General features: G+C 39.6%; 3 protein-coding genes across 3 annotated transcripts; all 3 read right to left on the bottom strand.

Annotated features, from left to right (window-relative positions):
• Positions 1–371: 371 nt before the first annotated feature.
• ndufa4a (NDUFA4 mitochondrial complex associated a) lies at positions 372–3,081 on the bottom strand. The gene is made up of 4 exons (XM_061711467.1): positions 2,930–3,081; positions 2,337–2,422; positions 1,787–1,847; positions 372–644 (listed from the first exon to the last, which is right to left on the bottom strand). Exons 1-4 carry the CDS (start codon positions 2,969–2,971, stop codon positions 588–590), a joined length of 246 nt encoding a protein of 81 aa, XP_061567451.1. The 5' UTR covers positions 2,972–3,081; the 3' UTR covers positions 372–587.
• Positions 3,082–5,327: 2,246 nt separating this feature from the next.
• On the bottom strand, positions 5,328–11,914 carry slc35b1 (solute carrier family 35 member B1). The gene is made up of 9 exons (XM_061711427.1): positions 11,375–11,914; positions 9,986–10,077; positions 9,661–9,791; positions 9,530–9,560; positions 8,986–9,146; positions 8,758–8,884; positions 6,583–6,689; positions 6,276–6,429; positions 5,328–6,003 (listed from the first exon to the last, which is right to left on the bottom strand). The coding sequence occupies exons 1-9, from the start codon at positions 11,497–11,499 to the stop codon at positions 5,951–5,953; spliced, it is 981 nt and encodes a 326-aa protein (XP_061567411.1). The 5' UTR covers positions 11,500–11,914; the 3' UTR covers positions 5,328–5,950.
• A 2,440-nt stretch (positions 11,915–14,354) lies between these two features.
• On the bottom strand, positions 14,355–23,342 carry LOC133421649 (protein FAM117A-like). The gene is given in 9 exon segments (XM_061711339.1): positions 14,355–15,311; positions 15,314–15,501; positions 16,787–16,961; positions 17,065–17,302; positions 17,449–17,565; positions 17,822–17,935; positions 19,031–19,126; positions 21,823–21,968; positions 22,936–23,342. Coding segments are annotated over 9 exon segments (1,254 nt in total). The 5' UTR covers positions 23,060–23,342; the 3' UTR covers positions 14,355–15,255.
• Between the last annotated feature and the right edge of the window lie 2,191 nt (positions 23,343–25,533).

Raw genomic sequence — 25,533 nt, 5'->3', positions numbered from 1 at the left:
ATGAGAGAATTGCCTTCAGTTTTCAGTTCTGAGAGCACAACTGCAGCATCTGACTGTTTGAGAATTGTGCAGAAAACGCAACTAGCAGCTGCTGGAAGTGAACATCCTGAAGTTTTATCACGTCTTCTGGATATTCACAGCTGCCACCAGAGGTAGCACCCTGTTCTGGGCCAGGTTAAAGACTGATCCGCTGATCCTGCCCTGCCCATGAGCCTCTGGACAGCAGCCAAGAGTAGTGTAGCGCATAATCCAGTGGTGAAAGGTGGTGAAAGCAAAGCAGAGACAACATGGCACAACAGTAAACAGAGCATGAGAAACTGATGCGATGTGTGCGCTCAGGAATCCAACGCAAATAAAGAAAATAAAAACTATTTTCTGTTTATGAAGGAGATAAACTCCTTTACTTTATTGACAAAAATTAAAAATGACAAATCAATTTTAAGAAGCCAATAAGCATGGGATGAGGAAACATAAATATGAATGAATGTACAGGTGGAGCTTCTGCATCCCTCAGATAGCTGATGGAAGACCACAATGTTTGTGTGGATTGATTGATTATGGTGCTTTCAGATCAGTCGATGTGATCTTCAGAAGTCAGGACCCTCCTTCTTCAGTTTGCTGTAGTCCATGTTTACTTTGTAGAACTGAAAAGACACAAGTGTGAGTATTTGTTTTAGAGAATATAGCACAGCTTATCACCCATCATACAACATTATGTACATTAAAAAAAAAAGAAGCAAATACACTATTTTGCTCATCTAAAAAAAATGTATGTATGTATGTATGCATGTATGTATTAGGCCTGTGTTGAAAAAAATCGATTTCCCAATTCTAAATAGATTCTCATTAATTCCTAAAAATCGATTAATACGTCTAAAGATCGATTTTTTTTTCTTCTTTTAATGTTTGTTTTTTTTTTCATCATTACATTACAACTTTTGGTTATTTTTTTGTTTATCCCCAAAAAAGGAATGTTTTGTTGGACACAAGAATAACTGGTGCCATGTTTTTGCCTTTAAATATGTTTAAAGGTATGAAAACATTAAAGTGTTAGGTTATAATTGCATAAATTGTCTATATTTCATTACTTTATATACTGTCTTGGGGTTACATTTGCAAAAAATGCTAAAAACCAAATGCTCAAAAATTAAAAACCAAAATAGAACAAATAAAAACGGAATGTGGGAAAAAAATAAAACCGATTTCATCCGTTTCCTCCCTGGATCTGTTTGGTAATTCTGACCCACATGATGTTTCTGAAAGCAGTTCTATCAGCATTCTGGGAGCTGATTGGTCCTTACAGCATCATTAGCTGCAATACTTGCTGTTGAATCCCAATATAATACTAGTAGTAATATTTTGCATAACTACAGTCATATAATTCATGCAACAGCTCAAAAAACAGTTTTAATAACACTAACCCAAATCAATATCCGAATCGAATCTTGATAAATCGATTCTGAATCTTAAGAATCGGAATCAAATTGATCCCCAGCCCCATATATATATATATATATATATATATATATATATATATATATATATATATATATATATATATATAGGTTACTATCTTTGAATAGTTAATGACTTTATGAGATTTGTAAACACTGAACAGCATTAACTAGATTATGCACTTTGATTAATCAAGCTTAAAGACTTATCCACGGATCTGGAGCACCTCTGGCAGAGATCCATACAATGATTACTGGATAAAACCACCAAGACACAGTCATGACAGCATGGCACAATTAAAACGGCTTCCAACGATGTGACTGAGACAAACCTTGTACTGATAAGTTGGGTCAAGTTTGTTCCAGGGCTCAGGGTTGCTCGTGCGGTTCCAACTGCAGAAAAGACAAAAAAAAAAAAAAACAATTAAACTCAAGAGGGTAAAACTTGACATAAGTCACTGGCAAGTGACAGATTTAAGCCCAATTAATACTGTCCATGTCCACTCACCGTAACTTTGCTTATGTGGCTTCATTCATGTCTCAGTTTAGCTTAAAGTTGGGAGATTTTATAGCACCTCTTTGAAAATAGTGACTTTGTAACATTAAAAAAGCCATCAGAAGAGAAGTGTGTGAGTATATATGCTATATACAGATTGTATTTGTTTGCCTTTGATGTATGCGAGTGTGAAAGGCAGTGAACCCTTTCATAACATGATGATAGTACTAATACATCTGGAGCAGTAATGTGGTCAAGGTGACATTTACATTACACTGAGCATGGAGGATCCTCACAAGTGGAAACCATGAACATGATTTCACAAGAGTTGTGACCTCATCAACCTTTATTAACAAAAACAACAATAACAATTCATTAAAACTTACCAGACATGAGGGCTCAAACCCAAACGAGCCAGATACATCATGGACATGACTGTTCCTCCTCCGATGAAGAAAAACAGAGGGATCAGCTGGAAGAGACAGAAAATTAAAGGTCATCTTACTTAAAATAACCTTAACCTTAACCTTAAAATACCGTCGTTGCAGTGAAATTAGACCCAAACCAAGTAAAGTGTCTTCAATTAGGCCCGTTGGAACCAAAATATACGCAATGTGGACTTAAAATACACCCTGAAAAATGTTTCCATAACCATTTAAAACAAAAAAAAAAGAAAAAAAAAACAGCTTGCTGGTTTGAACAAATTGGATTTGGGCATTAATTCAATCCTACAACTCGTTTACAGTAACTAGCTGTGCCCCTTTTTGACTCCAAACCCTCAATATGCAAGAGCCTTTATCATATGTCTTTAAAAGGACATTTTTAACCATGTTTATCCTTTAAACAGATTCCAACGCAGTCACGTGACCGGTTTGCCTAGTTTAGCTTAGCATTTAGCAACAAAAATCTAAAATGGTAATTTTTCACTACTAAAAACATCAATAATGAATTTTATGAAGCAAAAATGGTTTTTACTTACAGCCGGGTGGCTTTTGAGTTGTTTGCGGACAAGGGCGAGCATTGTTGACCTATAAAGAGATATTGCAGTACCAAAGTGTGAAGAAATGACGAGATTACGACGAGACCACGTGTATTAATCCGCGAGGTTTGGCGGAAGGACACCACGCCTGGAGGACGACGCACACACACAAACTTCACCACTATATAGTTCCACTTATATGTCTCATCCTTGCAATAAATACTGAGTTATTTCCCTTTTTTTCATTAAAGCTTCAAGTTTCATTTTTGATCTGGAGGAATTAGTAATTTCAAGACAAGGCAAGGCAAGTTTATTTATAAAGTAAAATTCAACACAAAGTAATTCAAAGTGCTTTACATCAACATTAAAAGCAGAGAGACACAATAACAGAAAATAACAAATAAAATGAAATGATAAGAAAATAGGTAAAATAATAAAAAGCACAAGTTGTTAAAAAGTAAGTGCAGTAGAGTACAGCAGGTAAGTATTTAATTTAAGAGTATACGCTTCAGTAAACAGTAATGTTTTTAGGTCTGATTTAAAGGAGCTGACAGTTGGAGCAGACTTCAGGTCTACAGGAAGTTTGTTCCACAGGTGAGGAGCAGAATAACTGAACGCTGCTTCACCTTGCTTGGTTCTTGTTCTTGGGACACAGAACAAACCAGATCCAGATGAACCTCAGGGGTCTGGGAGCTTCATAGGGAACTAAAAGGTCAAGCATGGATTTTGGTCCAAGACCATTCAGTGCTTTGTAGACCAGCAGTGAAATTTTAAACCCAGTGCAGTGATTCCATGACGGTGTAATGTGGTCCACAGTTTCCTGGTGTTTGTAAGGACTCTGGCAGCTGCCTTCTGGATCAGCTGCAGTTGCCTGATTGATTTCTTGTTCAGGCCTGTAAAGATGCCATTGCAATAATCCAACCTATTGAAAACGAATGCATGAATAAGTTATACATATTTTGAATAAGTTATTTCAACCCATAAACTCTTGTTGGCTGACATTTAAGTCTCTTTCAGTTTAAATCATGTTATAACATTATTTATAACTCGTGGTTGTGTCATATTGAAGTACGGCATCATTACTCAGTACTTTGTTCTTATGTGTACCTGTATGGACAGATATACTAACTTTATTTCTAAAGGACAGTAGGTGTCGCTGTTTTCCTCTTTCACTAATTTAAAAAAAAAGATGTATTTTGATTCAGATTTAATGATCATGTTTAAGGAGTCGACTCAGTTGCAATCTATCACAGCTAGTACACCTTTTTATTTATTCCTAGAAATATACATTTGGTAGTGTCTCTTCCCTTCAGTGAGCTCATTTTTTCCCCTCCATTTTCTTCAGTGGGTTGCAGTGAATTTCCAGTTAAAGGCTGTCATTGTAAGAACCCAACATAAGATTATTTTTTTTAAATACTTTAAAATGAACAAGAAACTGTGCAATCTACGTATTATTAGACAGGAACATAAGCTGGCTTCCATCATTTAAATCCAAATTAAATCCATCTGTTCGAACTCAAACTCACTTATACCCTGCTGCCTGTTTTAATGTTATTTATTCATTTTTACTGCCTTTGTTTTTTGACTTTCTTCATCATTTGAAAGGTGACTTTAGATTTTGAAAGGCACCACACACAAAAAATGTTAGACATGGTTGAATAACATTCTCCACCAGCAAATTAATAACTTACAAATGGATGACAAATTAAAGCAAAGACAACTTAAATGTCTCATTAATATGGTGTTGGGCCATAATCTGTCAGCAGGAAAACTCTTCTACACCTTGGCATTGATTCTCCACGTCTGGAAGTAGTAATATAATTAATATAGTTTTCATTTTAAATCCATTTGGGGATGTCTTTATGGATGAGCTGTCATTAGGGGGCTTGCAAGGCATAAATTACATCATTTTAACAAGACCTCCACAGTTGAACTACGGACTTCAATGTATTAGCCTGCACAAGACATTCCTCACTAAACCTTATTGCTGTTGCTACCATAAGGCTGCTGCCACAACCAAAATGACTAGCAAAGAATAAAATATTGAAAATGCTTATCTACCATGACATTCACTAAAATGGTAATTAAGTATGTATGTAAACTTGGCTGGCAAAAGTGCAAGCAGCACAGGAAACAACAGTCAACACGAACCATCTGTCACCATCATCTCTGAGCTGTCGGTACTCCGCCACCTATGTACAGTAAGTATTTCTGCTTTGTTATCATCCCTAAATAAACTACAATGTTTGTTATTGTGCAGCTGGAAGTACTGTAGCAGCTTCCAATTGAAGCAGGGATATTTACAACAAGGATCCATCACTTATTTCTGTGATGAAGCAGAGTATTAGAACTGAAATCAACAGAGCACAATAAGATACGGAACGAAAACCACCGTGGATTATGACAATTTCCCTTTTATGGCAAGTTATTTTCAACTTATACAAAATAAAAGCAAAAACAACTGAGAACTAAGATTGGACGCAACAACGGGATACATACAACCGTTTACTTTTTTTTTTTCAAATGTCATCATGAAACGACTTACAGTTTTCCAAAATATAACCAGAGGTAATAATTACACATATTCAAGCATCATTTGTAAAACATTTAGTATTAAATTATGTGTTCAGCATTGGAAACGTATTTTTTTTTTTAATTTAACATCCATTTAAGTCAAGGGAGCTGGTTTCAGAAAGGGTTTTCCTACATATGCATTTTGTTTTTCGTTGTTTTTTTTCACCCCAACTCATCAGCCAGACCAAATTTCTCCTGGTAGCTTGTGGCTTACAGTTCGTCACTGTTCAGTCTGGACTTGCCCCCAAAGTAGAACACATTCTCTTCAACATATCAACAATATACAACAAACTGGAGTTTTGAAGTACACTTAAATATCTGACCACACTTTAACAAATCGTTAGGCACATAGTCCAGTTTATCTGTGCGGGACGTCTTCTGAAAACAGGATTCCAGTTGTACTGGGTTTCCATTTAATGCTGAATGTTTCTGTGTGCTCCAGAGGTTTTAATGTGTTGTTTTCCTGGGGCCTTTGCCAAATTTAGCATCCAATCCAAGACCTAAAAGAGAAAACAAAAGATGTGAATATTCAACAAAAGGAGCAATACAAAACCAGTAAGAGTTACAGTTGTTGACCTCAGTTCAGGACACCTGCACTTCCCATGTGGGGAGTAGTCCTGCACTGACTGAACTTAAAACTGTGTTTGGGAAGCATCTGTGACCATCATCATCACACAGAGTCAGCGCGCTGATGAACATGTTAGGTTTTAAAACAAAGATGGAAGAGAAAAAGAGGAAAACAGACTGAATGAATCCACAAAGGAAGACCTACCGAGGAACACTAAGATGGTGCCGGACCACTGCATCGTGCTCATGACATTCCCGAACAAAATAACAGAGCCGAGAATTGTGAAGAACTTCCTGGTCGTGGTGACGATGGAGCAGGTCAGAGGCCCAAAGTACACAACCGTCATAAAGATGAAGGTCTGGCAAGAGATTAAAAATAATAGTGTGATTTAAATCACTCTTTGCAAAGCATTCATGATAAAGCGTATCAAAGTATTTCCTTTTTGTCATCATACAATAGTAGCCAGGTTGTTTTTTTTTAATCATATCAGTCCTTCCCCTCAACCATCTACCTGTCCTAAAGCACTGGTGAGTCCAAACAGTAGGATGTTGTAAAAGATACTGGGGTGGCGGTCGGCAAAACTCAGGAACTCCCACACTTCCCCAGTCCACGACACAGCTGAAAAGACAGAACATCAGCAGCATTACAAAAAGAGCACAAAAAAAAAAAAAAAAAGCTACTGATCATCGTGATGCATTTTAAGTCAAGCATCTCCATGGCATCCGGTGCTGAGGAAAATCAGACGTAGATTCAGAAAAGTTGCTGTGTGGCGCCACCAAGTGGTTCCAAAAAGCAACAGCATGTATGTATCGTGTGGTGGTGGGATGGAAACATTGTCATCAGTGCAAAATAAAAAATCCTACCTTTTAAGACGTATTTTAACACCAATAACAATAAAAGGATTTTTTTTAAATAAATAAAATCCCTTTTTTCCTCTTAAAGAGTTGTTTCAAGTATCTACAGTTTTAAAATGTTTCGAATCAGCAAAGTTTGTCATTGAAACCACTAAAAAAGTAACAGAAAGCATTTATCGTCTCATGACATGAATCCAAAAATGTATGACTATATTAACAAAATAAATAAAAAAATATTAGTGCCTTAATAGTCAAGAGCCTTGTCTTTAAAAAAGGACTTTATAAACGATCTTTATTTTTAACTGTATTTCATAGCGGTTTGCTAAAGCTAAACTGGCTAACTAGTTTAGCTTAGCATATAGCATCAAGAATTCAAATATGATCCATTTTCACAACTAAAAACATTAATAATGAACTTTATGGAGCAGAAATGGTTTTTACTTGTTGTTTGCGGACTATTGTGAGTCTTTTTGACCTATCAAGAGATCGTGTAGTATTTACAGTCTCTCGTACATACTGACATGAATCCCAAAATCCCCAACTTTTTGACTATATGGGAAAAAAAGAGACTTATTTTGAATGATGAAACTCCAAAGTGTCATCTCTTTCATAAAAGAGCGGTTCAGTGAAACTACTGCTACGGGAGATAATAACAGAACCACTGAAGCACCTCTGGAGATTAAGAACAGGCCTCATTATGGCCACTACATAAATACTTTTGGGTCATTTCACTTCGAAATCCACCTAAGGGAAAAATTGACTCTTCGACCGCACTTAACTGTATTTAACAAGTTCAGGTGGCACGGGGCCCAACTCAGACAGCATACACTAGCAAATAGTTTGCAAGTATAACAGCCTCGCAGTTCTCATTTTGGCTTTGACCTTTCTATGTTTATCTTGCAGCCCATTAGGGCCCGACTTAAGAGAGCTCATCATTATATTGCATTAGTTTTATGTTCCTTGCTCTTCAGCATATTATAGTAAGCGACTTACAGATCCAATGGCTTTGATGTGCAGGGTTTTTTTATCTATAAAATATAACCCACACCACTTTGTTTCACCCGCATTAATGAGTTTTCCTCCTGAGGAATTTGTGCTCACATTTTCCTCTTCAAATAATCCCATTATTGGTTTTAACTTGTATAAATTTCCATTAGTTACAGGATCAAAGCACATACTTGTCCAACAGTTCACGGAGGAAATCACTGCGTCACAAATCTGTACAACTCCAGTGCGATTTCTTTGTAAGAATACAACTGGACAGCAATCCAATGGTTTTTAATTTTATAATAGATCCAGAAAAAAACAAGAAAGGAGACCACACACTTTTGCCCCCCAGTGCAGATTTATTTAGCGCTATTTAGGTGCTAAATAAATCTGCACTGGGGAGCAAAAGTGTGCGGTCTCCTCTCTTGTTTTTTCCTGGATCTATGCTTTGAGACCAGCAACTGTTGAGCTATTGCATGTGCACGACCTATTTTACCCTTTGTTCTTAATTTTATAATAAAATATTATTAATTGATTGGTGGAATGTGAAGAAGAGAGGGATGGAGAGGTAGCCGATGGAAAACAGCTACTATATTTAGGAATGGATAACTTGATTTGGTGCAAATTATTCATTTATTTCATAAAAGAAGAAGAAACCAAGAGTGTAGGGGAAGCTACATACATACAAATATACAATCAATGAACCAAAGTTCCTGCTTTGTTCTACAATATTTTGACAGCAGAGAACCACGCCAAGAAGATTTGGTGATCTGTGTCCAGTTTAACATCAGTAAGGAAAAAAAGAAGAAATAGCTCAAACATAAAGCAGGGCAGAAATAACTCACCGAGTCCCAGTACCAGAGTGGACCACATGTTGATGTTCAGCATCATGTGGTTGGCACTCGTCTGGAAGCGAGACCGCATGTGGTCCTGTGCCACGCCGGTCAAACCGTCCAGCGTCAGAGAGACAAGCTATGATTCAGAGAAACGCAGGGCATGAGGCAAATGTGACGGAAACGCTACCGAGACCAACACATGACAGCCAATGTGGCACGAGTTAAATGTTAACTCACCAACAGAATCTCCCCGAAGCCAAAAATATGGTCGTCCGCAACAGCTGAGCTCTTGTTGGGTTTATAGAGGAACATAGCAACGCCGCTCACAATCAGCAACACGCAGAGGTACTTAGCCAGCGGGTACTTCTTCCTCAGTATTGTGACACCAAGCAGCATCACTGTAGCAGCACGAAAACAACAAAAAGATGGAAAAATGTCACTTTAAATACTACACTATAGTGTGTCAACTGGCCTTGAACCCTGAGAGTGAAACATATGGACGAGTGAAAGCATATACATGTGCTGAAGATATCCAAACTATGATTGACAAGACGTGGCCGTCAAGCAGAACAAACTAGCGAGCCTCCTAATCTATAGCTGATTAATAGCACCATCTTACTTACAATGAGTAAGGCATACAAAAGATTATAACTCAAGTATTTGGAAATCTCTAAGGCCTTTCAGCTAATTTCCAAGAAATAGCAACCCCAACTGTAATTATATTATTATGAGCATATTATGACATTATGGGAAAGATTAAGATAATTATAGTCGGATTTACCTGGTATGGGCTTGCAGGATTTCCCCAACACCTATTCCAAAAAGAGAAGTAGATTTAGTTTTAAACTTTATGCACATGATTTTAAAGCTTTATTACTAAATTTAGTCATTCTATAAAAGGGGCAGGTTCACCTGTGTAGGGTAGTTGACATACTGAAGAGCAGAGTTACTGGACACCATAGCTCCGAGATAAGAAAGCGAACACAGGCCGTAGAGCCAGCTCTTGGTGTGATCTGGTTTAGACCCCTCAAAAAACTGGATCACTAGTTCAAAGAGGGAACATTTTTCATAAGATAAAAAAAGCATTTACCCACAATGTACCAAATACATTAATGTGATGAATTAAACTGGTGCAGCTACGGAACCCTGAGGTTTGATGCATTTCAGATTGTCCCGAGACTCTGAATCACTAACCAACATCGGTTTCTATGTATTAAAATGCAGACCACATACTCACAGATCTTAGCAAACACAGCACTGATGATACACTGTATGAAGACCAATGTCCTGGCAAATGTGAACTTCTCCTGACCATAGTTGCCCCGAGTGCTGCAAAAGTCAGAGAAACAGATCAGTATTGTTAAATGTGACCATGTCAACCATGCACTGTGCATTTCATGCAGTATTTTAGACAGTTTGAAATTTTATGCCTGTTGTGAGGTCACAATCCCCATATGTGACCTTTTCACCCTTTTTTTGCTGCTGTGTAAAATTAAAAAGTAGTGTGCATGACAAGTTAGAATACAACCACTTGAAAGTTTTTTCCCTGAATTGGAAAAAAAAAAGTGGGTTTTTTTCAATTCAGGAGACTCCGTATAATCTTAGAGGTGTCTGCAATTGTACTGTACAAAAAAAAGCTTAAAAAAAAAAAAACATGAAAAGGAGACGTGTCTCCATTACTGGAGTTAAATTCTGGCATTATGCCAACATAAATTTAAAAACATGTTATTCTCTTTTGGTTTTCAAGAAAATAGTTTGTACAGCTATTTTTGAAGCTTATAAGTGCAATTGACTATCTGTTAATGTTTCTTTGCTTTTCTGGAGGTTTGTAGCCAAAAAAAGAAAGTTGGTAATATAGAAAAACTGCTTTTATAAGCAGTTTGCTTCTGCCTATGCCTTTTCAATCATTGTTCAACACATGATTATTGGTTTTGTGTGAAATGTCAATGCTGTGCACAATGTTTTTTTTGCTGCTGTGTAAAATTAAAAAGTAGTGTGCATGACAACTTAGAATACAACCACTAGAAAGTTTTTCTTCCTGAATTTAAAAAAAAGTTGTTTTTTTTCAATTCAGGAGACTTACTGTACAAAAAGCTAAAAAAAAAAAAAAAGGTACGAAAAGGAGATGTGTCTCCATTACTGGAGTTAAATTCTGGAATGATGCCAACATAAATTTAAAAACATATTCTCTTTAGGTTTTTAAGAAAACGGTTTGTAAAGCTATTTTTGAAGCTTCTAAGTGCGATTGACTATCTTTGCTTTTCTGTTGTTTCTTTGCTTTTCTGTTGTTTCTTTGCCTTTCTGTTGTTTCTTTGCTTTTCTGTTGTTTCTTTAATTTTCTGTTGTTTCTTTGCTTTTCTGTTGTTTCTTTGCTTTTCTGTTGTTTCTTTGCTTTTCTGTTGTTTCTTTGCTTTTCTGGAGGTTGGTAGCCAAAAAAAGGAAAGTTGGTAATATAGGATAGGCTTTTATAAGCAGTTTGCTTCTTCCTATACCTTTTCAATCATTGTTCAGCACATGATTATTCGTTTTTGAGTGAAATGTCAACGCTGTGCACAATGGTTTTTGGTGTTGTGCTGTCATGATTGAATAAACTTCATCCATTCATTAATTCAAAGTAAACACTTACATGGTTTCTTGTAGTATGCCGTAATAAAAATAACAGACGAAGACTCCCATGAAGCAAACACCGAACCGTACTCGCATGTTGTCCCACAGCGAGGCGGGTTTCCCTGCTCCCTTCCCCGCAGCCATGTCTCCCGACAGCCCGGGCAGGTTGACCGTCACCGCTCCGCTCCCGGCGGTCCTCACGCCGGCGTCCCGCTCCACTATCGCCGCTAGAGCTCCACTATCGCCGCTATAGCTCCACTATTTCCACTATAGCACCACTATCGCCGCTATAGCTCCACTATTTCCACTATAGCACCAGCCTGGAACTCGTGGCTCAGTCGCTGCGGAATTTGCAAAGACTGTTGAGCTGCAGTGGCTGCAGTGTGACACCTAGACTTGTCTGGATTATTAAAAAAACACCACCAAAACAGCGAATCACGTCATTATTATTTACTTACTATCTTGGTTAAAATAAATAAATAAAAAATGTAAAAAAATACTTAAACCGAGGTAAGTTTTAAGGAGTTTTCATTGAGCAATTACTACTTATGTTTAGTTTTTAGGGGGAGAAAGGACAGTGGTTTCAACCCCTGCTATGATGCCTGGAGGTTTATTTTTACTCAAATAAACTAAATATCAATCCTAAACCTAAGGTGATACATTTAGTGAACTCACACAAGTCCAGCAAACGAAATTCCATAAATTATGTAAACTGTATTTAATCTGAAGATGTGTTAATGTTTATTTGTATGTTGAGGCATTATTACAGACAGCTCAGTAGGAAACAAGAGGTCCATCGTTGGTCCTTGGATGTGGAGGAATTTGATTGGCTGTTGAGGAGGGGAGGGAGGCGCAGGGAACCAATCACAGCGCAGATTCCAGGGAGAGGCGGGGCTTATCTATTTGAAGCACAAATCCACGTGTCATTGGGAGAAACAACAACAATCGATGGAGAGGCGCTTTACTGATTCAAAGACACTTCCCTGCCAAACACTTCTGAACCCGAAACAACAATGTTTCAACTGTCACTTTGCTTTGAAAAAAACAGTAATGTATAGAGCAGTCACACACTGGAACCATCTCCCCCCATGTTGCAATAAACAAGATGTCAGGTTTTAAAAGAAGACTGAAGCAGGCTGTAGTTCAAAAGGAAGTTATGATCTCTCCGAGGTATATATTGTGATTATTGTCCAAATTGTATGTATATTATATATATTATAAATGTAATAGTAAATATGTTCTAAATATCTGTAGGCTATGAGAGTATAGTTTAGAAGTATGAGTATATTATAATGTATGAGTATATTATGATATGTAATATATATTTATACTTCTATAAATAGAGGGATGGGTATATTATAAAGTCGTTGTAAACTATCTTGTTCATAAGCCGAACAGATCTGGTGATAGTAGCAAATATTGCTACGTAGGATGTGGATGGTTGGTTACTTAATCTTTTATTTTTGGTTCAATTTATTATTTCAGGAATTGTAGTGAAGATTTTTCACCCTTTTTGAGTTGGATTATTGTCATCTTTATTATTGTCATGTTATTATATTATTATTATATTATCATCTTTTATATTATCTTTTGTATGTCTATGTGTGGACCCCAGGAAGAATAGTCTTCCCATGGAGAAGACTAATGGGGATCATTTTAAATAAACAAATAAACAAATAAACTTTCAGGAATAAGTTGGGGCGTTATGGCTAAACTTGATTCCAACTTTTCTGTTGGGAGGATGTACTGCTTGGTTTTCATAACTACAAAACCAAAAGACAGAAAGAATAGTTATACTTAATAAACTTGCTGATCATTTTAGGGAAACATCATATTCATAAATTCATAAATTTGGTCATTTTAAACCCTTATTCAAAGCTTTTAGAAAGGAAACTGAACAATACATCCGAAGCTTATCGGACTCAAAAACTAGAAGGATTCTGTAATATCTTTACCTGAAATTTCTCCCTGGAAATGTCGCTATTTTTATGTAGGCCTATATAACAATGTTTGTTCTTTGTTGCAGTTATTTCGAAAATAAAATGAAGGTGTTCAGAGTTGGTTAAATCAAATCCAGGTTGGTTAACCCTGAGATACAGAGATGAATAAAACCATCATCCATGGAGGTCGGATGCTGCGTGTTACCATGGCAACGCAAAGTGAACGGAGGTGATTCTTAAGTACGGACCTAATGCATTAAAAAAAAATCATTCATGAGTAGGACAAGTGACCCATTTAACTACAGTCGGATCCTAAATCTACTTTCCTGACGCAAGTGTGATGTCATCGTTCATATATGTCTCAAAAATACGCTTTAGATCGATAGTCTGATGAAAATGAACTCTTTTAATGTTTCACGGGAGACAGAAAGTTACTTGGGGTATGTTGAAGTGAGCTTGCCTTTGACAGGTTTAGTTTACAGAGTCAGTTACCATGGTAACAGGCTACAAGTTATCTCCAATTTCCCTGAATTCAGCTTCAACATACTCTAAAGTTTCTACAAAACCTGATTTCTGAAACTGACCCCAGCGATTAACCACTGAGTGGTGAAAAATGATCCAGTTTCACTCAATTGGCCCATGAATAATTTAGTTACAAATAGTTTGCTTCTGGTGAGTGCATGTGGCTTTACGTTTAGTGACCAACTGTGACTAGTGCTAATACATTGGTAAAATCTATTTATTTACGTATTTATGTAGTATAAAACATTTATTTTATTTTAAAAGCAATTCAATTGAATCTTTTCTCTGACTGAAATTATAATTTGTTTTCAGCATTTTATCAACATATCCCAAATTAAATTCAAACTGACCCATTTATTCTTTTATTATCTGTTTTCTTTTTTTGCTCTTTTCTATTAAAATTCTTTTAATTGTTATCTCACAAATGTTGCTGAACTTGTGGTATTATTTGTAATATATCTATCTGAATTGTAAGACCGAGCATAAAAAGAAAAAGTAAGATGCTCGTAAAAAAATGAAACATTGACATCAGATCAATCCTTTTTCATGTAGTTCTTGTTTTTTTTTTGTTTAATCAGTTTTTCAATGAAACATTCTTTCAAACCTGGTGCTTTATGCATTTTAACAACACTTTGTGATCAGAACAGCTGGCACTAAAAAGCCTCTGAGTCAAGTGACCCACAGGAAACGTCTACGAAACAATTTGGTGGTAATGATGCCTGTCGCGGGCAAGTAAAGCTAATAAAACTTCCGTTACTGCTCATAAGTAACCCACGTATAAACAGAGACGAGTCGGTTTCCTCAGCAAACATAACAGAAACCCTCTGTAACTCCTTACAAAGATACAAAAATATATATCTTCCTAGAAACATCTGTAGAAAAGTCAGGCCATATAAACTATTGACCAAAAAATACGTCTTTTCAAACAAGATTTAAACACCTAAAAAATAATGTGAATGTTGATGAAAGCTTCAGTATAATTCTGATCGATAGTTGAGGATGGTCAGAAAGTGATACTTGTGTGTAGTAAGTGCTTGGCTTTTGACAATAAATGTACTTACTTTGATAGGATTCCTGAAAACAGCTATGGTGGATTGCAGCGTCATCTTAAAAGCTAACAAAAACAACTAAAAATGAAATTCTGTTTTCAAGTCTTCAGATATTTCTAAGCTCTTTTCAGCATGTTCTAATAATTCAGCAACAAGTCCTGCAGTCTAAACTATGTCTCTTACAGGGGAACACCGGGACACAGTAAGTGCTGATGAGGTAAAAATCAGCTTAATCAAACATATTGCAGTAAAACAGGCCACATTTTTCTAGAATAATAACAAATGCTTTCAGTCACACAGTCTGTTATGAGCACAGTGATCATGGCACCATTGCCATGGCGCGTATAAAACACATCCAGGTTCTTCAGGTCCTGGCAGTGCAACGTGGTTTAGTCCTGAGAGACGCTGCTCAGATATCCATCTACTGCATGCTCAGTTGCCTGGTAGGAGAGACCTGACCCGAGCAGCCGGTGACCGGAGACACTGACAGGCCACGGAAGAGGAGGTCCATGGAGGGAAGCAGGGGCTTCAGAATACTGACGGGGCAGAAAGCCGAGCCTCCGTGTGGGGTGAAGTTGACTTTATTGGGGTCGGGGCAGGATGGCTGGAGGAGATGCTCGTCCTGACAAGCAGACCTGAGGGTGAAAAGGTTGGAAGAGTTCTTAGATTGCACCGCAGGAAACTGCATCATCAAGGGTCCCAAAAGCCACAACCTCATGTGTCGTTCCGCATATTTAAATGAGCAGTTATGGCTTCCACATTCAATCGTTTGCTCCATTTATTTGTCCTGTACTAGTCTGTTAAATTAAAATTAATTTAGAAGAGGTTTCCAGCAAATATTACATTAATAATGACTTAATTAATGATTGATGAATCTTTATAACATAAATACATAGAAGCAGATTTAAATACAAAAGTTTCAAGTTCATAAAAGAATGGATCAAATCCTCTAATTTGAAACAATGAAAACTCCCACTCCCACCCATGACCACACAAATACATAATCAAAATAGCTTCATCAATGTGACTTTTTCATCAAGTAACTAATTAGCCTATTTTTCCTCATTAATCTTAATAATATGCAACAAAGTTAGAAAAAGTTACATTTGAAAATGAAGCAAAGATGACAATAACACTGCCACAATATATATATATATATATATATATATATATATATATATATATATATATATATATATATATATATATATATATATATATATATATATATATATATATATATATATATATATCTAAGGTCACACATCTTTACAATCTTTAATTCTTTACAATACTGCGTCATTCAACTGATCACAACTTTGCCTCCCTTTGTTTTGATCTGAACTTGATTCGCAGTTGATATGACATCCTGTTTTGCTCTCGTTGTATTCGTGGGTGTTTTGATGTATCAAACTCAGTCTGAGAGGACTGGAGTTGTTCATGTATGTTCTATCACAGCATCATTCGTATTTGTAATCATTATTTATCAATTCAAGTATGTACGTATTTGATAAATGCAACATACAGCATTTTTCAAAAGAGTGAGATATTATTATGAAAGGCAGAAAGATTATCTTCAAGTTTATCAAAGCTGTCTGATGTAGAACAAAAAATCTAAATCTTCTATACATATTAACTATTAGATTCCTCTCCTATACAAACCAAACTTTGGTCAAGGGGCCCCCGAATTCCATTTCTATTACTTTATATGTTTCTAATAAATGGGTTTGAAACATTATAAAGGATAATCTCCTCATACAAAGTGCTCTTAAACGTGGTAAGCACGTGTGAGTAGCTTTGGGAACTGATTTTGTCGAGACAATATCGGTGCTTGAAGCGTGAACTCCAGGTTTTCAAGCTTCAGTGACTGGAAAATGCGTCCGTGATCTACAGGCAGTCAATCTCAAAGTTGCTACTCACATGGCTTCTTCGCATACTCGAATTCGATCGCAGCCCTCCGGCGGCTCCCGCTGGAAAGAGTAGGTTTTGTTGGGCCGAGGGGAAGACGAGCAGGGCTGCAGCAGAGGAGGATCCAGTGCAAACGAAGGAAGAGACATTGACGGGGAGGGACTCAAAGTCTCACAGTCCACCGGCTCTGTTGAGAGAGACAGACAAAAAAAATTCAAAAAAGTCCCGGGCAAGACAAAGGCAGTCCACAGTTTAAAGAGACTGCACTGAACAATGTCACGCTGTCTAACCTGGCTCTCCCATGGGACAAGGAGACTCTGAGGGAGACTCTGATGGGGACAAAAGTGATGGATTCAGTGGACCAGGGGAACCTGAAGGCGACAGGAGCGATGGATCGAGTGGACAAGGAGACTGAGAGGGGGAGAGGAGGGCAGGATCCAGAGGTCCAGGTGAGGGATCACTCTGAGAGCCACTGCTGCACCTCTGGACGGGGACCGGAGCCCTGTGGCCGTCTGGGATATCCAGGATCTGGAACATTTAAGAAGAAACGTGGAAAATGTCGATATGTGGATTTGATTGGAATTAAAATGCAGGACACATGGACTAATCTTTAGTATTCACCCCGGTTTTATTTAATCAACATTCCCTCCACCCTTCCAGATCGCTGCACTGACCTCATGTTGATCAGCTGGTTTCTCAGACACGAACACCTCCTCCAGCTCTAAGCTGAGGCCTTCCACGCTCCGGCGTAGCCGCGGGGCCAGTCTGTTCAGCGGCATCAGGGGCATTGTCTGCAGAAAAACATCCCAGCACAGTTATGGGGTGTCCGTGTCCCATCGCTGGCATTCTGGTTGCAAATAGTCTCTCTGAGACCGCGGCAGCCGCACGGGGGGGGGGGCTTGGTGACAGCCGCTCCTAATAAAAGACTGCGATTTTTATATCCCTGTTGCCACGTTCACCCACGTCTGCTCGTGGAAGACAGTTCTGTTCTGGCCGCATTTGATGGATGGCTCCTTAATTTACATGTTGCGTTTTTTTATGGGCTACCTGAGTGATCCCTGCCGCGTGGCCCGCCGGCAGGGGGGGGCGAGGCAGCTCAAAGCCGGCAGGAGGAGCGGCATGTCGGGAGCGCTTCTGCAGCTGGTGCCTCAGCTTGGCCACCTGAGGGCAGAGCGAAGACACAAAGGAAAGATTAAGAAGACAGTGGGACTGACTATGAGGAGAAAAGGTTTCCTATTTGGCTCTCAGGGGGGGTTAATGTGTCACAATCAGTGAGAGACCGCCTGTGCGTTAGGGCTGGGCGATATGGACCAAAAGTCATATCATTCTCATTTTACTAATTGTACTTGTATTTACTAATTGTACTTGTCTTTGTTTCTGTTTTCTTTTTCTTATTGCATTTTTATCTTCTCTGCTTTTAACACCTTACCTGCCTATATTGGACTGCAGATGGAAACTAGCCTTGTGCTACAATCTGGCACATTTACATATGTATATATGTTCATCAATGTGCATTGTCCTGAGAAATAAATAAATAAATAAATAAATATCTCGATATTTTCTAGCTGAATGGCGATACTTGATATATATCGATATTTTTTCTGTGCCATAATTGGGGTTTCCCCCAAAGCATTATAGCATAGCATCTCTGTTAGCTTCATTTCTTTCTGAGGCAAACCCTGAAAAAAACAGTCAGTTTTAATACAAAGCCTCGTGACAAATGTCACACAGGTACATTTATCAACAGAGGTCTGCACAATATCAAAATGTATAAAACAAATGAAATAAAAATAAACTGCCTGCATTTATAGAATAAAAATGCTTCTTGAATAAAATAAAACAAATATCCCTTTCCTGCATAACAATTAAATTAAAATACAGTGTGCAATTAATACAATGTAGACAGTAACAGGCAGACTTTTCCACTGAGGTTGACAGTTGTGCAAATAACAAAACATTTGTGCAAATCTCAAATAAAACATTCAAGTCAATTTGTCACAAAATAAGCTATATCAAAATCATTTAAAATGTTTTTTTTTTTTTTTAATAATCGATATAAACGATATTGTCTCGTACCATATCGCGTTTGAAAATATATCGATATATATTAAAATCTCGATATATCGCCCAGCCCTAGGAGAAAAGGTTTCCTATTTTGCTTTCAGGGGGGGTTAATGTGTCACAATCAGTGAGAGACTGCTTGTGCGTACAGACAGCTGAGTGTTTAACAGCTGTTGGTGAGAGCGGGGTACTTGCCTCCCTCAGGTGCTCTGCGCTGCCCCACGACGCCGAGCGCTTGTGTCCACCAGCACTTCTCCGTCCTCGGGTCTCCTCCGCCCAGGAAGTTGGAGTCTTTAAAAAAAAAACGTCACAGTGGGATAAACAAGGAGTCCAGTGTGTGTGTGTGTGTGTGTGTGTGTGTGTGTGTCGGGGGGGTTAGCAGCGGTAGTTATAACTGTCAGCAGGGTTGTCTGTTTGGGGGCATTTCAAATTTTTTTGCTGAGCCAGCAAACCCCTTTGAGCAGCAGCACTGGAGAGTTGGACACGGCGGCTGAACCCCGCAGCTGTCTCGCACACCTGCCCCACAACAGCTGTACGGCGGGAGGGCAACAAGAAACCACTGTGAGCTTCAAAACCGCCCCACTTCCACACACACACACACACACACACACACACACTCGAGAAAACATCCAAACCACACCGCCATCAATACTTTAAGTGCAAATTCAACACCTCGCTGCACTCAAAACACACAAACGCTCACCCTGTTATTTCCAAAGTCACGTACTGTGGAGTGAAAACAACAAGGCACAAACACTAAACCGGGTGCACTTCTTCTTTTGTCAGGACACCACAACATCCACACTTTCACCGCCATGTTCGTACCGATTTCTTCACGTTGACCCTTGATCTCCTGCCAGCTGGAGCCGGGTCGGCCGCCGCCGCCGGCTGCCGGCCGCGAGCAGATGACTGGGCGTTCATTTTTCAACCCAGTGGACACCAGGCTCTAGTTGTGACCAGCGGGATCAGATACTCCGAGTCCTGCTGCCTCCACGATCATCGCCAGCTGCTTCCACACAAAACTTGATCCACTCACCAGTGTCCATACTATTCACGCGCCGGCCTCGGCTACCGATGCATGCAGCGATCACACCGCCGCTCTCCCTTCTCAGTTTATACAACCTCCTTTAAGCTAGCAGCTCCACCGTTTCAGAGAAATGTTTTCCCAGTTCCATGATCTCCTCTTCAGTTGAACTAAAACGTCCAACGTATCTGAATCCAAATAATTCAGAATACAGCCCGGGTCGGCCATACCGTGACATTGATATAGAGTTACAACTGCCCACCCCCCCCCTCCTTCTCCTTCTCCACTTCATCCAAAACCAACAGGCCTACCCTCCCTACAACACGAGCAGGGGATCATGGGATATTAACCTATAAAAAGACTTAAAGGTAGCAGAGCCTTTGGTCCGCAAGGCTAATGTTTCCAGTTTGGACAACTCATGAATGTGTCCTGAACTCTCGTTCATAGCTGGATTAGAGCTGCAAGTTAACACGGTAGCATAATGGTGAGATGAAAAAAAAACAGTTACATATAAAAGAGAATACTAGTTTTGTTAGAGATGTTTTTCCCGAAAGGCAGAAACATCAAATTGGCATTAAAAGAGAGAAAGAGAGGGGGGGGAGGCAAATGGACTTAATCTCCTGTTCTGGTGAACGTCTATGAAGAGCGAATCATATCAACTTGGCTTTTAGACTGATGTAACTCTATCACTGTTTAATAGATCTCATAAAACCTAAATACGGTCCTGGTACCCAGATGAGGAGTCCAACTGACATTAGTGATCCTGCTTTTTACACATCATATTTGATTGACAGCTGCTGATGTGTAAGTCTTTAAGCGGGACCCGGGCAGACGAGCTGCAGCCTGTCCCCCGGAGTGTGAACGGGTGGAGGGCAAACCTACGTCAGATGCTACGAGCGTGTCCACCCCTCAGTCCATGCCGTGCCAGCCAGATATGCTCAGTATTCGCTTTGGTCTGTTGCTGACTTTTTATTTAGCGCCTACTTCAAACATCTCCCTTTACTGATAACGAGCCAAGAATCTGCAGAAGAACGGAGACTATCAAAAGCAACAGCAGCCATGCCGAGTGTTTTGTGCTAATTAGCTTGCGGTAAACATCAACACGCTGGTGGAACAACTTTAAAACATGTTTTGAAGTCTGATCACATGAAGCAGAAAGCTCCTGTAGACCAACATGAAATTTAAATAACTTAAACAACTATGTGGTTCTATCAATCCACTAATATCTAATCCTTATTCTCTGTTTAACCTCTAAGTGATGAATAAACTAAGTTTCATTATGAAGTTTGCAGAGACGCTGATCGATCTCTGCAACGTTTTAAGCGTCATGACCGAAGAAGTGCAGTTGCGTCCATGAACGAGCAGTTACACCATCTGACATAATGCAGAGCAACTTCAGCAAAAGGAGGTGGGTTTGCTGGTGTGCATGTGAGAGTGCGCTTGAGGAGAGCACTGGGGGATGGGGTGTCTGTATAATGAGGTCAGGAGGGGTTTGTTCCTCACAATGGAAGCAAAGGGGGTTTAAACTGTGTCAGGAGCGAAGACGAAGCTGCGGAGCTTGGTGATGTTACTCTGGGCTTTGTGCACCAGTTTGGGGCAGATACAGTCGAGGGGGGAGCGAGGGAAGAACAGCAGTTTAAAGAAGAACAAAAACGACTATTTCCAGTTGGCTGCTTTCCACCCGCCGCGTCGAACTGGAACCACCAGACACCTGCAGAGCCAATATCAGATATCTTGCGTTTCATGGAAATCCTTTTGAGGAAGAGCTGACAAACGTCTGGAATTCGACCTTGCCTCCTCTTTCCTCTCTGCAACATGAAGCAACAGGTTTTCATGGGAAATGAGTCACTGCACCAGCAGAAACCCTGCTTTCATACAGCCTGGCATTCACCTGAACCCGGTGTGATTTGCTCAGAGTTATCATATCACTCATTTAAGACATCCGAGATGTGCCGATGTTCACCTGGGTGGCTTTGTCGTTGACGCAGGTAACAGCGGTGCCCTCGGCTTCTTTGGGCCACTGTCCCTGCAGATAAGGCCCCACGATTGTGTCCAGGGAAAGAGTTCGTCGGATGGTGGGTCTCGGTGGGCGGGCTGTGGTCCTGTCTGCTTTAGGAAACAGAAATATAACACATCACATCAGCGAGCCTCTCCCCCGAAGACCACTGGTCACTTTCCCAAACCCTCTCCAGGGCTTCCTCCACATCTATAAATGTGCACTGGAGTCGAACTGTGTGATCGAGCGCATGTGTTCCATGCTGGCACGCTCTTCATGCCTCCGGCAGGTGGGGATTATGCTTCTGACCTGGAGCAAAAGATATTCCAGCTACAGTACACTGGAAACACGCACCGCAGGCTACCAGTTTATCTAGCCCTGACCTGAAAGCACACCCACAGGCGTGCCTTCATCTGCCAGGGTTCGCAGGCCAGGCAGGACGTATAAATAACACGCAGATGAGAGATTCGTCGATACAGTTAAAGAAAAAGCACTCGGAGGGAAACAAAGAGGCCTTTAAAGCTGCTGCTGTGTTAGCATCAAGCATGCGGCAGAAATCCTGCAGGTCAGAGTGCAAAGGGGCAGCTGAGTGTCCAAATAACATTATGAGAAGAGTGTTATGTTTCAGAGTTAGCAGCCTTCATTGTTGACTTAACTTCCTTATAGCGTGCTGGGGTTGTATCTTTTAGATCAAGTGAAAATATTCTGGATTATCCTTCTTTTTCTTCTCCCCCAGTAAGGATGAGAAACATGGCCTCTTTCTTTCAGGACACAGTTGTAATTACACAGTTATTCATGCTTTCAACAGTCATATAAGAGCTAAACCTTATAATGATGTTATTTTTCTGGATTACTGGGACAGATTACAAATTGTAGCCAAAAAAACGAGAAAATAAAAAGACACACCACTATTAATGTTCATTTTCTGTCAATTATCAACTTGCTTGTCATAATCTTAATTTTGCAGAAAGTTTTTGTTCACTGAAACATAAACTTGTGACAAAGTTGGACTGGGACAAACTTTTTTCTTGTGTGTGGAGCACATGAGGGAGGATGCATGTGCAGTTGTGCGGTACTCACCCTGGGTGCGGGGCTCCCTGCAGAGCGGAGCTGCAGCCGCAGCGCGGCCCCTGTGCAGCTGGTAGGGCACCGTGGCCCGCAGCGGCTGCAGGCTGGGCTGGCTGCAGCCTCCTCTGCCGGACATCCCCCACGATGGTCCCGTCGTTCCCCGCAGGCAGCGATTATCCCAGGCTGTGCTCGGCTCTCTTGGTGGACAAAGTGATGATCACCATCATTTCTTTTCTCTCTTTCTTTCTCTTTTTTTTTTTGGCTTCACAGTTTACTTTCAAGTGGGAAAAAAAGCGGACTGAGAGTTGCGGTTTAGCCCATAGCGTGGATAAATGGCGTATTATCTTTCATGTTGCATAAAATGACACGAGCAAAAGGCTCTGAGGAGTGGACCGCTCACTCACACGCTGCTGCTCGTTTCTCTTGTCTGCAAAGTGACAACACAACAGCGCAACCTGTGAGGACTGAATTATGGTTCTGCGTTAAATCGACGCAGAGACTACGCCGTAGGGTACGGCGTAGGCTCTGCGTTGGTGTAACGCGGAACCATAAATCAGCTTTAACTCGTGCGGAGCGACGGCTCGGAGTGGCGCAGCTGATTGGTTGCCGCTGAATAATACCGAACGCTCATTGGTCGGATGATCCATCCGTCTTCTAAAAGGACACACCCCTCACAGATTTCTTTCTCGACTTTTTTTGGTATTTATCTCATCATGTACCCGCTAAAAACAAACAAAAAACAAAACAAAGAGCAACAACAACAAAAAGTACCCACACAAAAAAATTAAATTAAAAAATTAACGACCAATCGTGCGTTGATGCCTTGCTGGTCTCTCAAGGTGCGGTTCAGGGACCACTGAAGGTCACTGCTGAGGTTCAAGCGGTCCTGGAGAATCTTCTTTCATACACATATTCTTATACTCACTTATATCTCATTTATGGTTGTCTAGTATCACTGTTTTTACTTTTAGTGTCTCTGTCCTTACTTAACTTGTTGTATGTCACTGTAAGTCAAACTAACTGTCATTCTGTGGTGTGTCATTGCATTATGTCTTTATTCCTTTTTCTTTTGTGTCACTGTTGTATGTACTTTTATTGTCTATATCTTAATGTTACTCCCCCTCTCCCTTCCCCTTAGGAGGTCTTTCACCTCCTACCAGGCCATTGCCTTAAATAAGAATGTATTCTTAGCAATTCTTGCCTGGTAAAATAAAGGTTTACTACTACTACTACATACTGTATATTCTCATGTTTATAGTCTCAGCATCATTTACTACTTTACTGTATTGTACATATCTTCCATACTGTATATATCCTTTCATAGTTTGTCACCGTTTACAAAACTGCTGCTCACTTTGCACACACTGTGTCAGGGTTTGACATTTCCCCCAGTTTGTGTTTTCTGTTCGGCCCCGCCTGTTTTCCATCTGCCCTGATTGTTCGCACCTGTGTCTCGTTATCCCCTGTGTATATCTGCTCTTGTCTTTCCCTGCTCCCTGTCGGTCCGTACTGTTTGCTCCCTCCATGTTCTCCTTGGCCTTTTTTTGTTAATCCTGCTCTGCAGTGTTTTTGTTCTTGCTTTTTTGTTAAATAAACCCTGTTTTTGGAACTCCTGCCTCCCGCTCTCCTGCATCTGGGTCCTCAAACAACCATCCCTGACACACTGTACCTCATTATTTTATACCACTGTACTTTCTGCTTCTTTGCACCTCTGGTAGGATACTAACTGCATTTCGTTGTCTGAGTACGTTTACTCTGTGCAATGACAATAAAGTTCAATCTAATCTAATCTATTAATCTGGTCACAAGACACAAAATTATTTCCCTTTTTCAGTGCATCATAGGCCTTTATTGAAAAAAAATAATCGTGTCATTATTTTCTCTTCTGCACACGTTTTGTGTTGTACCATTATCTTCACGTTTGTGCTCATCATCCACTCACTGTTAGCGCCATGGCTTGTCAGGGGCAGTTCAAGGATCTCCGCTTGGATTAAAAAGTCATCGCAAAGCTTTTGTTTAAAGCATCCTTTGATACCTTTTTCTTTTCCATCTTCTAGTCACTTGTAAACTGTATTCAAATAGCATTTTGCTACAAAATTATTGCTGGTTTGTGCTGAAGCTCCATAACTCAATGTAAAAGCATATTACAGAAATGTAGTTAATTACTCAGAAGTATCCATGAAGATCATTGTGTGTGAGATGTTCTGGCAACAGCACATGAAAGCTTCCTGTGAACCTTCATTTTAATGTGATCCTAATGTTTACATTATGTTTAACAGAAAATGGCATAATGAAATCTTAATCAGCTGGGCCGTATGGGCCATAAAGTCTGCAATTTTGATGACTCAAGTAAAGCTTTTACAAACTTGAAATAAATATCTGCAGCGGAGAAAATGAAAGAAGCAAGCGGGACTCTCATGTATATTAAAAGATAGCAAGAGGAGATCATCATCTGTTAATCAGCAGCGTGTGAGGGTCTCAGACAGCCTTAGCTGGTTATAGATGTATAAAATAAGTCAGTAGGGTTAATTGTGGATCCTTTCTCTATAATAACCAACTGTAGCCACCCATGTGCAATAAACCAGTCTCTTTATAAGTGCAATAACCAGT

Source organism: Cololabis saira, chromosome 21 (genome assembly GCF_033807715.1).
Source record: "Cololabis saira isolate AMF1-May2022 chromosome 21, fColSai1.1, whole genome shotgun sequence".
Lineage (NCBI taxonomy): Eukaryota > Metazoa > Chordata > Actinopteri > Beloniformes > Belonidae > Cololabis > Cololabis saira.
This window is presented reverse-complemented; position numbering and strand designations above follow the sequence as displayed.

Coding starts and splice junctions, on each gene's coding strand:
- slc35b1 (XM_061711427.1), bottom strand. CDS start 11,499: ATGGCTGCGGGGAAGGGAGCAGGGAAACCCGCCTCGCTGTGGGACAAC. Junction 10,078..11,374: donor GGCATACTACAAGAAACCAT/GTAAGTGTTTAC, acceptor TGACTTTTGCAG/CACTCGGGGCAACTATGGTC. Junction 8,885..8,985: donor GCTTCGGGGAGATTCTGTTG/GTGAGTTAACAT, acceptor TCTGAATCATAG/CTTGTCTCTCTGACGCTGGA.
- ndufa4a (XM_061711467.1), bottom strand. CDS start 2,971: ATGCTCGCCCTTGTCCGCAAACAACTCAAAAGCCACCCGGCT. Junction 1,848..2,336: donor GGTTTGAGCCCTCATGTCTG/GTAAGTTTTAAT, acceptor TCTTTTCTGCAG/TTGGAACCGCACGAGCAACC. Junction 645..1,786: donor ACCCAACTTATCAGTACAAG/GTTTGTCTCAGT, acceptor GTGTCTTTTCAG/TTCTACAAAGTAAACATGGA.